We start from the raw sequence: 17195 nt of genomic DNA, 5'->3' as shown, positions 1-17195 counted from the left end.
CTTCTAACCCTGTTCACATGTAAACCCCTTGCGACTGCCTCGGTGGCTGCACCTATCCTAAAGGAGTGTGTGCCAAATTCCTTCGGGTCAAGGCCCACCCTGGCAATAGTCAACTCCATGACTCTTCTGAACTGATATTTGGTTAAAGGGGTGCCGTCCGCGTGTAATAGGAGCGGCCCACCCAATAGTGCACCTCGCTGCTTGATGAAAGTCTCCACGTGGTGTACCGGGCAGCAAGGATTGGCCCTTGACCTGTGCAGTACCACAGTCTCCCCCCGGGACTCCTGATCAGTTTTCGATCTCCTAATCGTCACCCACAATGTGTCTCCCTGAATCGTTGTGCTCAGGAATTGGATACCCCCCTGCCTATCTGCCTTAGAGGCTGCCACCAACTCACTCAGCCTCAACGCCCCATAAAAGGCTAACGTAAACGCTGCCTTAAACAATTGTATCTCCCAGCCTGAGCTACAGACGTCATGCAATGCAGGCAGTAATACGTTCATCCTCTCCAAACCTATTGGTTTCCTAGTGTCAGCCGTGCTGCCCTGTAAGCGGCGCCAACCCCTCAGACCCTTCCGCACCGCAAAGTTGTTAGTCGGATCTTTCACCCCCTTCGCCTGTGCGTAAAAGGAGACAGCTGCCCTATGCCTGTTCGCTGTGGCCACTGAGCAACCCTCGTGATGCAAACTACCCAGATAATCCGTAAAGCTATTTTCCAAAGCCCATTTGGATTCCCAGTCACACCCCAAGAACGTGCAATATGAACCAAACGCCCCTTCATAAGCTGTCCTTGTCTTGGGAGCTAAGCTAGCAGCCACGAGGTCTGGTAATTTGGGGCACCAATCTGCCAGAGTGCTGACGGGAAGTGAGTCGGTGTAGGCTCTGCTGTTGGAAGATGTTCCCTGAATACCTGCATTTTTTGGCGAGAGAGTGCATCAGCTGCATTATTAAGGACACCTGGGACATGTTTTGCCCTAAATACAACATTCAATCGCAAGCATCTCAACACAATCTCCTTCAAGAGGCGGAGTATGAACTTACAGCGTGCCGCTTGCTGATTGATGCACTCCACCACCGTCATGTTGTCTGACCAGAATATTACAGATTTGTTACGCAGGATGTCAGGCCAGACCATTAATGCAACCCAAATGGGGAACAGCTCCAGGAAGCCAATGTTGGTTGTCAACTCACTGTACACCCATTCGTCCGGCCACCTGTGGGTGACCCACTTGTTTCCAAGGATGGCACCAAACCCAACACTCCCAGCAGCGTCAGTCCATAAACCTAACTCTGCTGAAGTAATGGGGGGGCCGGACCACACTACCCTGCCGTTGAAGTCCTCCAGGAATGCCATCCATATCCGCATGTCCTGGCGTACCTCAAGCGATAGTCTAGTGCGGTGGTGTTTCTCTCGCAGGCCCCTCATAGCCTGCGCAATTGAGCGAGAAAAGGGGCGAGCCATTGGTATCACCCTCAACGCGAAATTCAACTGGCCCACTGTTTCCTGAAGCTGTTGCAACGAGACCTTCTCTTTGGCCAGGCATGTGCGTAATGCCGCCTTGAATTTACATACCTTTTCTTTTGGGAGCCTGAAACACCCCTCCACAGAGTCTATTTCAATGCCCAGAAATTCTAAGCAAGTAGCTGGCCCCACTGTCTTCCCCGGCGCCAGCGGGACCCCAAAAGCCCGCATGAGCACGCAAAATTCCTCCAATGCCCGTGCACACTTCTGAGACCCAGCCGCACCCAGGAAAAGAAAGTCATCCAGGTAATGCATGACCTGCTGATGCCCGGTTGCCTGCCTCATTACCCATTCCAAGAAGGAACTGAACGCCTCAAAATAGGCACATGAGATCGAACAACCCATGGGCATGCATTTGTCCATGTAGTACTTCCCATCAAACTTGAACCCCAAAAGGTGGTGATCCCCCTGATGCACAGGGAGAAGACGAAATGCAGACTCTATGTCAGACTTGGCCATCAATGCCCCTGGACCAAGGCCCCTAAGCAACACTACCGCGTGATCAAAAGAGGCATATTTTACGCTGCAGACATTCTCATCTATGGCATCATTCAAGGATGCCCCCCTTGGGGCTGAGAGATTATGAATGAGTCTATATTCGCCTTTCTCTTTCTTAGGGACCACACCAAGTGGGGAACAAACAAAGTTGGGCACTGGCAACTCGTCAAAAGGTCCTGCTAGCCTACCCAGGCGTAATTCTTTTTCAATTTTTGCAGCCACTACCCCTGGGTTATGCTTTACAGACAGTTGGTTCCTGCACTCAGTCTTACCTGTGTACCCTCCCACCGGTATCCTGAAACCCCAAGAAAATCCCTCCTGAAGTAATTTAGCCGCTGCGTGATCCGGGTATCTGTTCAGCCAGGGAATCATTGCCATGACATCAATGGGAGTGTGCGATACTAAACCCTCCTCTAGCCTATTCAGGTTTCCTTCTCCCCCTGGAACCCTGGGTGCCACCCTTAAATCTGCAGGAAGTCTCTGGGTGTGAGGGGTGCCCGCACAAGGAACAGGCATGCTTGAACTTACATGTGCCCGCTGCCCTAGTGCAGGACCGTTTGTTGAAATCCAACATACGCCCTTTTTCTCCCCCCAACCCTTGCCCTTTCCTGGAAGCTCACCTCCTTGTGCATGCCGAAAGGGCTGTTGCGGCTTGGCCGGGTATATTTTCTGCGAAGTGGTTGCCCCCATCGCAGCTGCCCCCCCAGATATCTGGTTGTACCATGACAAGGAATCCACCACATCCCACGCTAGAGAAGGATTGAATTCCTTAGCCTTCCTGAATGAAATGTCATACTCTTTCCACCCATTCCCCACTTGTGTCTCGCTCCACATGGCAATTCTGCTCTGGTAGCAGGCCATTTCGGCTTGTAAATTGGGCGACCTTTCAGCTGTAATGGCACTAAACACGGAAAAGGCCCTCATCTAGTTAACAAATGTCTCCTCAACCCTGAACTTAACCAACTCTGTTCTCCATTCACTGGGCAACATCCATTCCTTTTGTGACTTGGCGTATTCCAGTTCCCTATTATCGAGCAGCAAGGAGAAAATGTTGACATATTTGCCCGCCCAGATCATCTCCTTCACAGCCTGAGACACATGTTGCCCCAAATTCTCCTTCCTTGACGGTATAGCACCATCTTTAAGTAATGGCAAAGCCACCTCCTTACCATTGTCAATACCTTGCGACGTCGCCCCATCCTTCTTCGCCGCTTGCCCGCTGGTAGAACCTGTTGGGGAAGTAAGTGGTGCCAATGGTGCCCCTTCCCCCGCCCTGGCCAACTTAATCATCTCAACTAGTTTCAACGCTTCGGCTGAATGATCCTGTGAGGATGGCAATACCCCCCCCAACTGCAACCAGGGCAAAACAGCGGCTATCTGGGATGCCAATTCCACCGGGACAACATTGTTCGGGGCTGTTGGGACCCCAACAGGTGCAATGCTCACAGGGGTGGCAGGAGGGATGACCACGCCAGGGGCGACCGGCAAAGCTGGAATAACCGGGGCTGGCCCCGCCGGTGCCAACAGGGGCATAACGGGGGCATCCTCAGGTACTCCCCCTGGCAAACCCTCCCCGACAGTTGTATGTTTGGGCGTCACGCGCCCAGATTTCTTAGACTTGCCCCTCTTAGGCGGGGTGACAAACTCCCCTCTAGGCAGTGGTGGCTTGACTATCCTTTTTGGCCTGCCTTGTGGACCCGGCGGCCCGTCCAACCTCTGATTAATCTCTGCCACATTCCTGCCCAACGCATCCACCTTACCCAAACGCCTATCAATCGCCGTCATCCTGCGCATCATAGCCTGCATCATTTGCTCCATTCGGGAACTCCTATTAACTCGTGCCCCCGGCATATTTCGACAATCGTAATGCAGCTAGACCTAGCCAAACACCGGCGATTGTACCTGTTTTAGATGTAGGATGTGAAGGGGGCCGTAAGCACCAAGCAACTGTGACCGCAAAACACACCAAGCTAGTCTTAGCGTGTGGGCGAGCGCCAACCCCTTGTAGGAAGGTCTCAAGCCCCGCGGCCCTCCAGAAGCAATGAAATGCAGGCCCGCCTCACTCCTTACCACCGACGACCCGCGTGTCCTCAGCCCGTTGCTGCGCTCCGCCGTGTTCTGTTGTCCGCCACCGGAAAGAGCCCCAGAGTCAAGATTCCTATGACAAATTTACTAGCCTGGACAAACACTTTCAATTCACAGCAATATTCATGAATTACTCCCAAACTGAAGTTAATTGTTCAAATACCAGCAGCCTATGAGCACTGGTCAGGAGTAAACACCTCAAAAACAATTCAAACTAATTATAAATCCACCATCCCGAGAAAACAGCACTTCAAACACATGAAAATTAAGCTTATCCTATTTGGTCTCCCCTCCAGTGGCTGCCCTGCTGTAACCTGCTGCGCAATCAGCATAAACCAAGCAGACCCCAAAATGCTATGAGCACTGATCGGGAGAAAACACCACTTCACACAACTGAGAAATCAAGCTTTTACTATTTAGTCTCCCCTCCAGTGGCTGCCCTGCTGTATCCTGCTTCGCACAAATCAAGCAGACACCGGTTCAATTACTCTCCGTGTAGCTCACTTTCCTGCAGCTCAACTCGACGCTGGACCAGCCCCAGCTCCCACACCTTACCGGGTTTTTCAGGACTCCACGCTTGCCCAGTCCTACTTGGCACCTGCAGCGCTCCGCTCCGTGACTCTTATCAGGCTCGATCTCACGGCGTGCTTCCCCTCGGTCCAAAACGCCCTCAGCCTGATTCCTGCTAATCTGCCACCAGCCAGCATCCAATCTCGATCGCCTCGACCTCCCTGCTTCCTCCGTTCGAACGCGATGCAGATGGCACTCGGTAACCTCCGGGACGCAGATGGCACTCGGCTGAAAAATAAAGAAATAATTAATCCGCCCCGAGCGTGGGGCACACGGAAGACACGGGGAGCGAGCCAGGAGCAAGAGGGCGCCCCCCCCGCTCCCCGCGCCTTATAAAGGGGGCTGCACATCGTCCTGGGGGCCCGCACCCCGATCGTCCCGCCCCCTCTGCCCCGGAAGCCGAATGGCTGCTTCCGGGTTCACGGGGGCGGCATCAACCAATCGGTGTTGGGGGCGCGCCGCGCGCGTCATCGCCCCGCGACACACCCCCAACACCGAAAGGCCGGGGGAGGGGGGGCGCCGCACCGCCATGTGGGCGTGAGGGCCGAGTGGCCCCCACTTTACACTCTAGTGGGACAGTAGCCTGCAGCGCGCGGTGTATGCAACTCGGCAGATTTAGAGGCTGGCCTCAGTAAGCTTGCTAGTAAGTACACATCATGCAACACTGCTCGATTGTTAAAACAATCACTGCGCAGCCGCGCGGCATTCTGCACTTTCATTTACATCACAGTCGCTGCTGCCAATGGTTGATCAGCGGGAGACAGTTGCATTTTGCACTGTGAGCGCGCTCTTAAATGGGTCCTGTCGTTCCAAACGTGAGTCCAACCCCGAGGACCCCACGGGGGCCACCGTGGTCTGGGTGCTGCCCGAGCAAGCCAGCTTGAACCCATGACTGCAGCTCAGCTGACATTGAGCCGGCCTGAGAGCGGAGTCCGCGGACGGCCAACAGCCGACATGGAAATGCAGCTGCTCTCTGACCGACGCTGCATAAAGTAAGTGTGTGCAAGGCAAGCCTAGGACGCATATAATAATTTGTTCGAAGTAGCTCATTCATTTAAAGTTCCAAATATTATGCTTGCCATAATTTGGAGCCTCTGCCTGCCAGCAGTGTCTATTATTTAGGCGCATGAATTATTGAAGATTAAGGGTTAGGAGCCCTAGTCTGAGGGAGCAGTGAGTAACGAACAAAATCAGCGTATTCACTGTATCTGCAAAGACACATGCGGCTTTTATTACTCAAAATGATAACGCGCAATGACAAGCCGTCCCACCTCTTTTTATATTTAATTTTGTTTCGAACTAACTATACATGTAGCGTGCTTCAACCTCCCTGTCTTGAGACATGCCCAATGCCAGTCTGCGGGGACTCTGGCGATTTCAGTCAGCTGAGTCTTGTTGTCTTGTTGATTTATTAGGCAGCTGATGAGATGGGGCCTCTCACATCCTAGGAGACTCGGCCCGGGTGCACGTGGGACAGGGAAGCCCTGGAGTAGACTGATGCTACTTGATTGGTTGCCAGGAAGGAGGAAGAAGGCCGAGACATTTACACTATGTCCCTTATTACGTACCTAGGATACTCAGACGCGAACACTGCGACCTTTACTTCACTATTCGTGACCTGTGCTGAGTGCAGACACACACAGCCTCATACACAGCACACTTTTTTTTAGCATTGCTGAGTGCAGGCATGAGGCAGAGACACAAACTCTAAACGCAAGGCTATTTTCATGTTGTGCACAGTATAAGCTAACGCACAGGGAGAGATTATTGTATGGATCCACACCGGGATTGTATACAGTTAACAATTGGTTATTTATAGCATTTATTCAGTCTAGTAAACTGATCTTCATTGCTTGATTTATCTCGTGAGTTTTCACTCATAGTCGTTGAAATGTCAATCATAATTACACAGAATTTATGAACACGTCACACATAGCAGTGTGAAACCTTGGCAGCTATGCAATACCAGAGTTGCTAGCGCTACAGAGGGCCCCCAAAACGGATCTGCTCAGCTGATTTAGCCGACCAGTTCAGAGTCCCACCAAACTGTTGCTTTCGTTTTGCAGTTGAGTCGTTATTTGACAACTCCAGGCGGCGTTCGAGCTGTCATTTGCGCCTCCACCCACCCAAACAAATAGAAGGCAAGTAAATGCCAGAAGGGAATACAACAGAGATATCTGCTTAAGGCCGACACTGTGGCAATGCCGATGTAAATCCTTTCTAGGCAGCGTGAGATTTTAGTGCTGTCAACCATAACTGGGCTGAAAACAATTCACAGGAAGATGACGTGTACGCTGGGCATACACTGAAAATTCGGAAGTCACATAGAAAGTTATCGCTCATAAACAGGTAGTCAACACTAACGCCAAGTCTTTCTTCTTATCGGTTAAAAGGCAGAGGTTTACATCACATTGTTGCAACAGCGTATGTAAACGATATGATGACAAGTGAATCAGTGACGTTGCCAGCCTGACTTCAAGATGGCAGACTTCTTAGCAGCTTGTACCATAGTGAGTAGACGCACTACTTGCTTAGCGGTCTTTTAAAAATACATACCATGCCAGTAAAAAACACAAAGTGGCAACCCTAACTTAGTGTGCTGGGAGGTGACCAATACCAGTACTGTGGTCGTCCCTCAAAAGGCCACTGTAGTCACGAGTCTATACTGGGGCTGTGCTCGCTTTGCAAGTGGCAGTCACTTCTTTTCTCCCCCCTTTTGTGTTTCGTGCGGCTGGACAGGGGATGGTGTGTGACCCCCGCAGCCGGCTGTTTATAAAGTGATTGCAGCTAGCTGTGACAGGTGCATAAAGATATAGTGACTCATCTGCCATGGCCGTACAGTGGGGAAGGTGTCGATGAGGCAGTGCAGGCTCTGGGCCACTCTCTCCCTACCTGCTGCATTATCACAGACTCCTCTTGCACCAATAAACTGGAGTGATTTGGAAGACTGTTATTTTTAGCGCTAAGAATCGGCAGAAGTGCGGTGTTCACATTTAGTTTGGACCAGATTCCCTTAGTTGCGCCTCAGCCTCTCTATGGTATCCCTTGTTGCCTTGCACTAGAGTCACACTTCTACTGGCGCATACAGTTAAGCTTACTTCTACCCCTCGGGTATTTAAATGCCTCTTTCCTGTTCCTCCTCTCTACTCCCTTACACACCTGGTGACCTCCCTCGCTGGGGTCTCTTGCCTGTCTTTTCTCTCTTGGAATCATTGTGGTCGCAAAGTGGCCAGATTGGTTTTATTCACACTCACACACTTTAGCGCTACTTTACAAAGTTTACCAGTGAAGCGCTACTTTCGTTTTCTCATCTTTCTTTGAACAGCATTGTTTTCCTTAGTTGGGGAAGTGCAGCATTCCTGAAGGGACTGCAATTCTTAGTTAATGTGTAGAGTGGAAAACGTTTAATGTGTTCATTATAAGCTGTTTTCCTTATTTTAGTTTATCTGCGTCCAGGGATGTGGTCTGTATAAATCAAACTGCTTACGTTTTGTAAGGATATAAGCAATGGACCTTAAAACGGTTCACTTCTAGGCCCTGTAGTCATGTCCTTAACTATTCATGCAAAAACACTCATTGATTTCTGAATAATGGGTGTAAAAGCATTAGGGTAACCACGTTGTTCCTGCTTAAATTTCACATGCGTTACTTAATCTTGCATTTCCTATGAGTGTTTGCTTTTTCCAGGATGTTGGTACTTTTTTATTCAGGCAGCATATCACTCTTGTCTAGTGCATTATTTGAATTGAGTCGCATCCAGGTGTTTATAGCACGGCACGGTTGTGGCTGAAAGCAGTGTGAGTTTCTCTCAGTGGAGCAGTTTGGTGTTCAGTAGGGGAGAGAATGTGGCACTATGGCCACAGCTGCCGATTTTGGCACTGGGGAACCAGGTTCAGCCTTCATGACCATTCCACCAGTTCACTCTCCTGAGGGAGCACATTCCCATGCTAGACCTAAGAAGGCACCGCAAGACCTTAGAAGCCCTGGTGACATAGCACCAGCAGGTCGACCCTAGTGCTGACAAGTGTGCGTTAACTTTGAAGGCCTGTCTACCACAATCCATAATGAAGTTCACCTTCAGTCTTGCGGGCAGGCCTACGAAGCAGCACACCCTAGAGCAACAGTGACTCAGTCACTGAGGTCACACTACCCTTGAAACCAGTCCGCCTCATCCATTGGTACCTCCATTGGCCTTGTTACAGCAGTAGTAGCTGCAACTCACCAGGGATCGGCGATGCAGGATTTGCGCACACACACCAAACTAGGGGGCATATCATCAAGACAATTATTGCTGCTTTAGCGGCCGTTTTCAGACGGAAAGCGGCAATGATTGTATAGCACTAGTAGCAAGGTCACGCTATCGCGTGAATCCATGCCTCTGCGCCCTTTCCCTTAACGCCCAGCTTTGCATCTCTAATGAGATGCAAAGTGGGCATTCCTCCCCAAAATAACGTGAGAAATGTCGCTAACTGACATTTCTCCAATTATCTAGCCTCACGCTAACATGTAGAGCGATAAGAAAAGTAGCGCTAACTGCGCTTATCGCTACTTTTCTTACGCCTGCTTTTCATCTGACTTAGGCATTATATCCAATGGAAGGTGGATATAATGGCTAAGTCTGCCCTGCCCTATCATCAAGCTATCGCCAAATGTTGTGCGATTATCGCTGGATTTCCAGCGATAATCGCACATTTGCAGCTTGCGCATGGAATTCTATCGCTTTGGAGATGAGCGTTGCTGATTGCACGCTATCTCGGTGATAGAATTCAGCATTAGCCGGTGATAATTATCCTCACGCTAAGCGCGCTTAGCGATAATTATCGCCGGTCCTTGATGATATGCTCCTTCGTTTGCAAACTTCACTGTCTCTCTGCTTCATGCACAAGCACTTTTAACATGTGCTGCCTGCTTTGGGGCCACTGGAATTATACAGCTATGGGGGACAAAATGATGCCGCAGTGTTTACTAAATTATGCAGCAAAAAATGGCTGCAACGTAATGCAGTTTATTTTCTGATACTTTATTATTTTGACTTTTTACACATACTGTCTTTGCAAAGATTTTGCCTCATTAGTACCAGTGTAACATACAAATGAACTATTGAGAAAAGTGACCAGTCAACCTTTGCAAAGAGCCCTCCACTTCGCAGCAACACAAGTCACATATTTAGTATCCTTTGATCCGTTTGAGCTACAGACAATTTGTTAGTTATAATTGTCAAATTATGCAGCAGATGATGTATTATGTGACAAATATTGCAGAGCCATAATTATGTGGAATACATTTGCAAACTAGGATATTTCGCCATGCATGTTTAAACTGCTCTTGCGGAAAAGGGCAAGAGAAGTTCTGATGACAGAAACTGCATGGCTCGGAGACAGATAGTTCGTGATTCCACTTTTGAGCATATGTGGGACATTCTATGATTGGAAATGTATCCCACTTTGTGAATGTATTTTAATGTCAATAACTCATATTAAACCTTTAATAAACATGTGCATCCATTGGTAGAATTAAATAATGTAATAAGCTGTAACTGGTCAGTGAAATGCTAAACAAATACTAGAAATTGGGATGTCCTTCTCTTTCTGGCCACACAATTGACTCCGCCCACTGATTCAATCCTCAGGTTATCCCCGCCCTCTGAATCTCTGCCTACAGTTCCCCTACTTTTTTTCCCCCACTTCGACCACTGGTTGAGTTCAGTTATGTTCTCTCCAATTCTCTGCAGTGGGGGCTACTTTTATTCAGGGACCTGGGCCCCGGATTTGCTTGCATGCCATTTGTGAGACTCTAGCTACCACGAGCAATACACCCATCATAAAATAAGCCTTACTTTCGCGAAATTTTGCAGATGTCAGCCTGTGGCCCTGCAAGGGTATTTGATTTATTGCTGCTCCTTTTTTGGAGGGTCCAGTGTCTCCGGATGGGGTGCAGCACATGAAAAACTTGACAAGTGGCTTTTTCAACAGCCAATCTCCATTACAGCCTGCTGAGAACAATGAAAGTGGACAAACAGCAAGACCCAAATGTCTTCAATCCCATGCTTCCACTGGAGGAGCAGTGTTCTGCTAATATGGCTATGATATTTTTTCATTGTGCTGAAAATACCCAATCGTGCTTCGCATCCACACATTCAGAGTGAATTGTGAATGCCCCTATTTCTTTTTTCTGCAACATTTGTATGTATATTAGGAAATGTTCAGCGATTATTTTTCTTCAGCAGTGATGTAACATAAGTTCCCGCAGTGCGGGGGTGCAGAGCTCCATCTGGCCCCCTCAGTAAAAGTGGTAGGTGTTGGTAAGGGGGCCCCCTCCATGTACTTTGCAGGGGGGCCCCCTCAAGTTTCGTTACGCCACTGTCTCTTGTCTCAGCCTTTGTAATTTTGAAAAAAGAGGGTAATCCTTCAAAATAACCTACTTTTTTGATCCTCCCTTGACAAGGTTGCCTGATTCATTCGATCAATTGAAGAATTGGTGTATTTCCTCCAGAAAAGCAAGCCTCATATCCTGATCACTAACTCTCTCCTCGAGATGGCCTTCACTTGATGCAGTGACCAGTTCAGTAGGCATGGGTGGACCACTAACTAATCCAAAGAGGAATCCACTTCGGTGCTGACAGGGCTATCCACACTGTCTTGCTCCTTACCCAAGTCTGTTCTAATGAGAGGAATCATATGTGTTGCAGCTTTAGCAGGGGACGGATGTATGACGTTACAACGCATACATTTACATCGCGGTACATTACATCGCGGTTTTGACAATGCAAGTCGTTACAACGACTTGCGTTGGAGGGCGCTGGACTTAGGAGTAGTATAATTTACTATTCCAACTCCAGTCTACGTACAGTAGGGAAGGTGTTTGGATAGTAAATTATACTATTCCTTGTCCTAGAGCGCCATCTAGCGCAAGTCGTTGCAACGACTTGCGTTGTAAAAACCGCAATGTAATGGCATCGATGTAATCCCCGCGTTGTAAACGATGTTTCCCGCAGGGGACATTTATTGAGTTTTTCCTGTACCAGCTTTCCCTTGATTCCACATTTTTTCTCTCTCTGTGGAGAGGTGGCCATTTTATAATACTGAGATCTTACCCTCTGTGTCAGATAGCGATCTCTTTGATGGAGGGGGTCCCTGACTATGCCCTATATACTTAATTGACTGCATAAATCGTGTCTTGAAGTAACATTCCACTTCCTTAGCCCTTAGTATTATGAAGATTGTTCATCTTAGGGTGTGGGTTCCCCTTTTTTGAGTCCACAGTCAGCTTTAGTGTCAGCTCCCAAGCCACACCAAACAATGCCGGGATACTTTATAGATGGCCAGTATCCCTCCCCCCACCCACAGAAATCCTCACTGCTCTCACTTAAAAGGCTATCCTGTATAGATCTCAGGAGGCTGATCAAGGAGAAAAGAAAATAAGAGCAGTCCACAGTCCAGCCGTGAGAGGGGGTTAGGAAGAGTGCAGCCGAGCATTTGAGATCGGGTGAAAAACAAGCAATGTACTCACTGGCATTGAGTACTCAGCTGAGACGGAAGTGCATCCTCCAGCACTAATTGACGCCCTTCATACTGCCTGGAATGTTGTCAGAAGCCGATAGCTCCTACTATGGTGCTGGCACAAACCAACAGTCCGAAAGCTGTCTCCTCGATGCCGAACAGTGAGGCGGCCTTATCTGAATCAGGGAGCTTGTAATCTGGCGTGTGATTCACTATGTCTCTGCCGTCCAGCTTGTTGCATTCTATCTGTGTGCACGCTCATAGCACGGAGTGCAGAATTAGAGGGAGGGAGGGAGGGAGGAGCAACCTAACAGCTAGACATTCGGGCTCTGCCTGGCCGTCCTCCGACACCTAAGATACAACATTCAAATTCATTAGCTAGAGGGAGCCAAAACTTACTTTCATCACAAAGTTTTACTCACAAATCATGAACATTTTTTAATTTGAGTTTTCTTAAGTCTTGGTTCTGCATCACAATCCTACATATGAAACATTCTAACATTCTTTCCAATATACAATAACATCTTCAATCCCACAAGACAGAACTGATGCATAAAATGTTCAGATTCATTCAAGTCCCAAAGATTAGTTTTTGAAGCACAGAAACAGCCACATTCATAGTAAACTGACTGCTTCTTCTGGGTCAAATAAAAAAAGACATAGTTATGGGGTATCATTTATATGCTTCAATCAAATCCCTTGATAAGGTAATCTTATGTTTTGAAGCCACTAATCCTTTAGTATATTACAGTCCTTACAGCTTCACCTCCAATTGATGCCCCAAACTTAAACCACTTTTAATTCAAATAAGTTTGAATGTCACCATGTTCGGCTTGTTTCATTCAGTCCATGTCATAACTTTCAATGCTCAACAGATACGCCCACATTGTCCCTCACGAACTCCAGTCAAGAGAACCAGTCATTCTTTCCAACCCTCCCCTCCCAGGAATAGTGGCATTGATGTATACTATGTGTACATTACGCAGGATGTTCTTTTTCCTTTCTGTCATTTATATAGATAATGAAGGGGAGAGGAAACACAAGTCAACAGGGGAGGTCTTTTTTGCTTAATCACTTACAAGCTCCGCCCGCTTGCTGTGTCCCTGGGAGCCTACCTCCGGGACACAGCAGTTTCCCTGCCCACACTGGAGCAGGCAGGGAAACTTGTGTTTGCTTCCACCTGGCGGAAGAATTTTTAAAACTCATGCCAAACAGATGCAAACACAAAGTCTGCTCTCAGCAGGCAGGAGCTTCAAAAATACTTCAGCCGGCTTGGAGCAGACTTGAGATCTGTTTGCCTGTCTGCGCTGATGCGGCCAGGGAAATCGATCAACAGATTGCTCCCGCTGGGAGGAAGCAGCATAAGTAGATGCTCCCTGTGCTGGGGAGCAATGCCGGCTCCTGCAACATGTGGGGTTCTGGCTGGGGTCGCAAAGGACCCCAGGTCTCCCCCAGCAGCCCCAATACATGCTTGCTGGCTTCTCTGGGTGGGCCACAACCTATTTTAAAGGTAGACGCCAGGGGATAGGGTCCCTGGTCCATTATATATTTGGGGAGGGGAGTTGTTCAGCTCCCTTCCCTTTTAAAATAGAATCTTATGGCACAGTACACCCTTTCCCCTTTTAATTCCTGCTGTGCATGCAAAGGCGTCAAATCACCTACAAGCTCAGTTTGTTTGGCACCGTCCCTTCCATGTTAGTAGTATGCATGGCGTTCCAAACCATTTTCCAGGCTGATAGACAGTGGTTTTTCTCTACAATTGTACATTGAAAAACTATCTGTAATCCATGATGGAGGTGAATGCATCATTGATTTATTGGAGCGCAACCACTTTTGTAGTGACTGTCAAAGACAAGTGAGTTCTTTATTGTCATCTCCTGTTTGAAGGCAGAGTCCACGGTTCTCCCTCTTAATTGCTGCTGAGTATGCAAAGATGCCAAATCGCCTACAAGCTCTTCCCATTTGGCCCAGCCCCTTCAACGTTAGTAGTATGCGATGGCATTCCCACAAACATGCAATGGGCTGACTTTATTTACATTTTACTGAACTCGGCCCCAATCGCTTACCATGGATAGACAAAACTGGAAACGGCTTAAAAGTGAGACACAAACAAAGAGATTATTGAATATGGTAAATTCAGATATTGGAATTGTGCACGTGTAATGGTAATGTCAAAGACTTCAGTTTGATTGAGGTGTTGTGTTTATCAATATTTTGAAGTTTAAGTGAGTTATGTTAGACGGACACATTTTAAAGTATATTTTGAGAGACTAATTGTTTCATGTTCATTTGTTTTAACCACTAGTCGACCCAAGGAACAAATAGGAATCCAGTTATTCCCAACAACAAATTTCCTGAAATACTAGCTATGAACTCTCCGAACATCATTGGGTTCCCAAGCCCTCCAAACCCAGCGACCATCTTCAGAGGCCCTACCTTGATGTCGGTTCCTGCAATGGCCACGCCAACAGTTGTGAGAGTTCCCGTGCTACTTCCAACAATGCCTCGCCTGCCAGTGGTCCCTTGGAGGAATATTGATGGTCCCATGGCAGTGCTTACCACATCTGTGGCCATCCCAATGACTCCCACAACACCTGCACCTGCTCAAGCAATGTTCACATTGCCAAACACTTCTCCCACCATCAGCACAACTAAAGAACTGCGAGGCGATGTGTAGCCTACACCCGGCCTGCCCTGAAGAAGACCTTCCCTGGAATTACACACAGGCGCATCCTCGAAGGTCAATATGCGTTGGCGCAAACACGAATGGGGCCAAGAGCGACCATAAATTGACGCATTATGTGCACAATAGTAATGCACTCCGACAGATGGAATCTGGGATCCTATCCCAATATAGACTCGTGCTCTGACCCCAACCATTACAGGGCCTAGTAGTAGTGCTTCTCACTACACAAAGAGTTTTGTCCCTTATCATGATGTTCACAAATGTATAGTATGTTTTCTTTAAAAAAAAAAATTTAAAATACAAGCATAAAGAAAAAATTGACTAATTCATGAAAAGATTCAATGATTCATTTCAGAATAATGATGTAAAATGTACACATACAGGCGTGATTAATAGGAGTTGGATGAAAGACTGAGATAATAGTAGGTCCAATCTTTGACAGCAGAAGGAACAATGTTTTGGTTTCTTCTACTTAAAGTAGAATTTGATTAATGGTCTGGGAGGCAACTTTCCACTTTTGACTAATTCGAAAATGCTAAATTGTATATGAAAATGTAATGACACCAACAGAACTTACAAGCTCATAAACTTTCAGCATACTAGCAGAGTTTAAGGGGAGAAGGTACACACCATCACAAAAATAACATATTTGTAGAATGGACCTGAAATGCGACTAATAAAGATCACAAATAAGAAAACACAGGGAATAACATTTTTAAACTGAATGGGTCGGCCCTTATCTGCAACAGTTGTGCCAATCAGAAGTGCAAATGTCAGCCAATGATCCATTATATTCCTCACTTTTAGAACTGTTCAACCACAACAAATAAAACGAATTTGCATGCAATCTGCCAGGTATAGTAATTCCTTCACCGAAAGGTGACAGTGCACCCTGGAGAGCAGAGCAGGCAGTGTATCCAAACAAGGTCCCGGCAGGCGCGGATCGTCCATTGGGGCGTTGGGGCGTAGCCCCCCCCCCGCCCCGCGCACCCGCCCGTGCCCGCAACTCCCTCAGTGTCTCTGAACTTAGTTTACTTAAGTTCAGAGACGCTGAGGGTGGGGAGAACTAAGTAACAATGCATGTCAGTCAGCATGACGTCGGACCGTGGGCGGTCCGGCGTCATGGTGACTGACATGCATTGTCACAAGCCAGGGAAAGGCAGCACAAGTGCGCATGAGTGGGCATGGAGATTAATTTTTACTCCGTGCCCAGTCATGCGTACTTGTGTTTTTACTGCCTTGCGCATGCCCATTAGGAGCCCCTCGGTCTCCTAATGGGCAGGCGGCGGTAGTAGCATAAGCTGTGCCCTCAGCCAATCCTGGTGCTGCTGGTAGCGCCAGGATTGGCTGAGAGGGGTTGGCAGGCCCCTCCTCCAGTACCGTTGGAGAAGGCGCCCAGGGGATCAGAGGTCTGAGAGCGAGGTGGCGTGGACCCGTGGACCGGCTGTGAGGTAAGTTTTTAAAAAAAAATATTTCATTCCCCCCCTGTGCGCGAGCCCCCCCCCCCCCCGCGAGCCGCGACTGCATACATTTGTGTCTACTTGTTCCTTGCTGGGTCTATCTCTGCATTCATTATTATAGAAGTATTTCCATTCCTTGCCCACGTCGTTTTGGGGACAGAGGGTTTGCGTCTGTTAAACAGTACACACGTCGCAAGGTTGTTCGTGATAAAATACCGATGGATTGCTTTGTTTCTTGGTCATAATCCCGTCCAAATGTGTCACCCTTCAGTAACCCTTCTCACCTTTCTGTCGTTATAAACATGTTTTGTCATTTCGTTTCTAAATGATGGGAAAGTAGAAGATACCAAATATTCCGTGTTACCACCACAGATCCCTGAATTCCTCTTTAAGACATGAGAAACGCTTTAATGTGCAGACCCTCAGAGCCACTCGTTAAAATATATATTAATTTGTATTTATTTGCCTAGGCATTTTGTTGCTATGCAACATATCATGTTGAGCAGCAGACACATTTGAATCGTATTTAGGCATCGGTGGAATTCGAGTATCCCTTGCTTTATTTACAGCCACATACTGGCCAGGCTCCTGGGGGCGGTGTTTGGGTTCGGGCTCTTTACACATTCCAGTGCTGCTGATCTTCCAAAGAAGCCCCTGGGTAGTATTTTAAGAGAGGTTAAATATTAAACCTGCGTAGTTTCATGTCCGAAAGGAGCACCCCTTTCCTCACCACAGAGGAACGTAATTCGCCATGAAAGCGCTGCAGCTGCTCTGTGTGCTCCTCGGCCTGTCCCTGGGCGTCCACGCACTGGCGGTGACCACTTTCGTTGTTCTTTGCAGCGCCAAAACTGTACTGCATTTAGCATCTAAATAGC

General features: G+C 48.0%; 1 protein-coding gene across 1 annotated transcript in view; it reads left to right on the top strand.

Annotated features, from left to right (window-relative positions):
• The window catches only part of LOC146866278 (uncharacterized), a 215626-nt gene extending 200468 nt beyond the window's left edge, over positions 1 to 15158 (top strand). The window contains exon 6 of the mRNA XM_085640814.1: positions 14480 to 15158. Within this exon, the coding sequence (XP_085496940.1) occupies positions 14480 to 14851 (372 nt within the window). The 3' untranslated portion in view covers positions 14852 to 15158. The remainder of the gene's footprint in view (positions 1 to 14479) is intronic.
• The last annotated feature ends 2037 nt before the right edge of the window (positions 15159 to 17195 follow it).

This window comes from Triturus cristatus, chromosome 2_1 (genome assembly GCF_964204655.1).
Source record: "Triturus cristatus chromosome 2_1, aTriCri1.1, whole genome shotgun sequence".
NCBI classification, from domain to species: Eukaryota; Metazoa; Chordata; class Amphibia; order Caudata; family Salamandridae; genus Triturus; species Triturus cristatus.
Note: the sequence above shows the minus strand (reverse complement) of the source record. Positions and strands in the feature narration are given on the sequence as shown.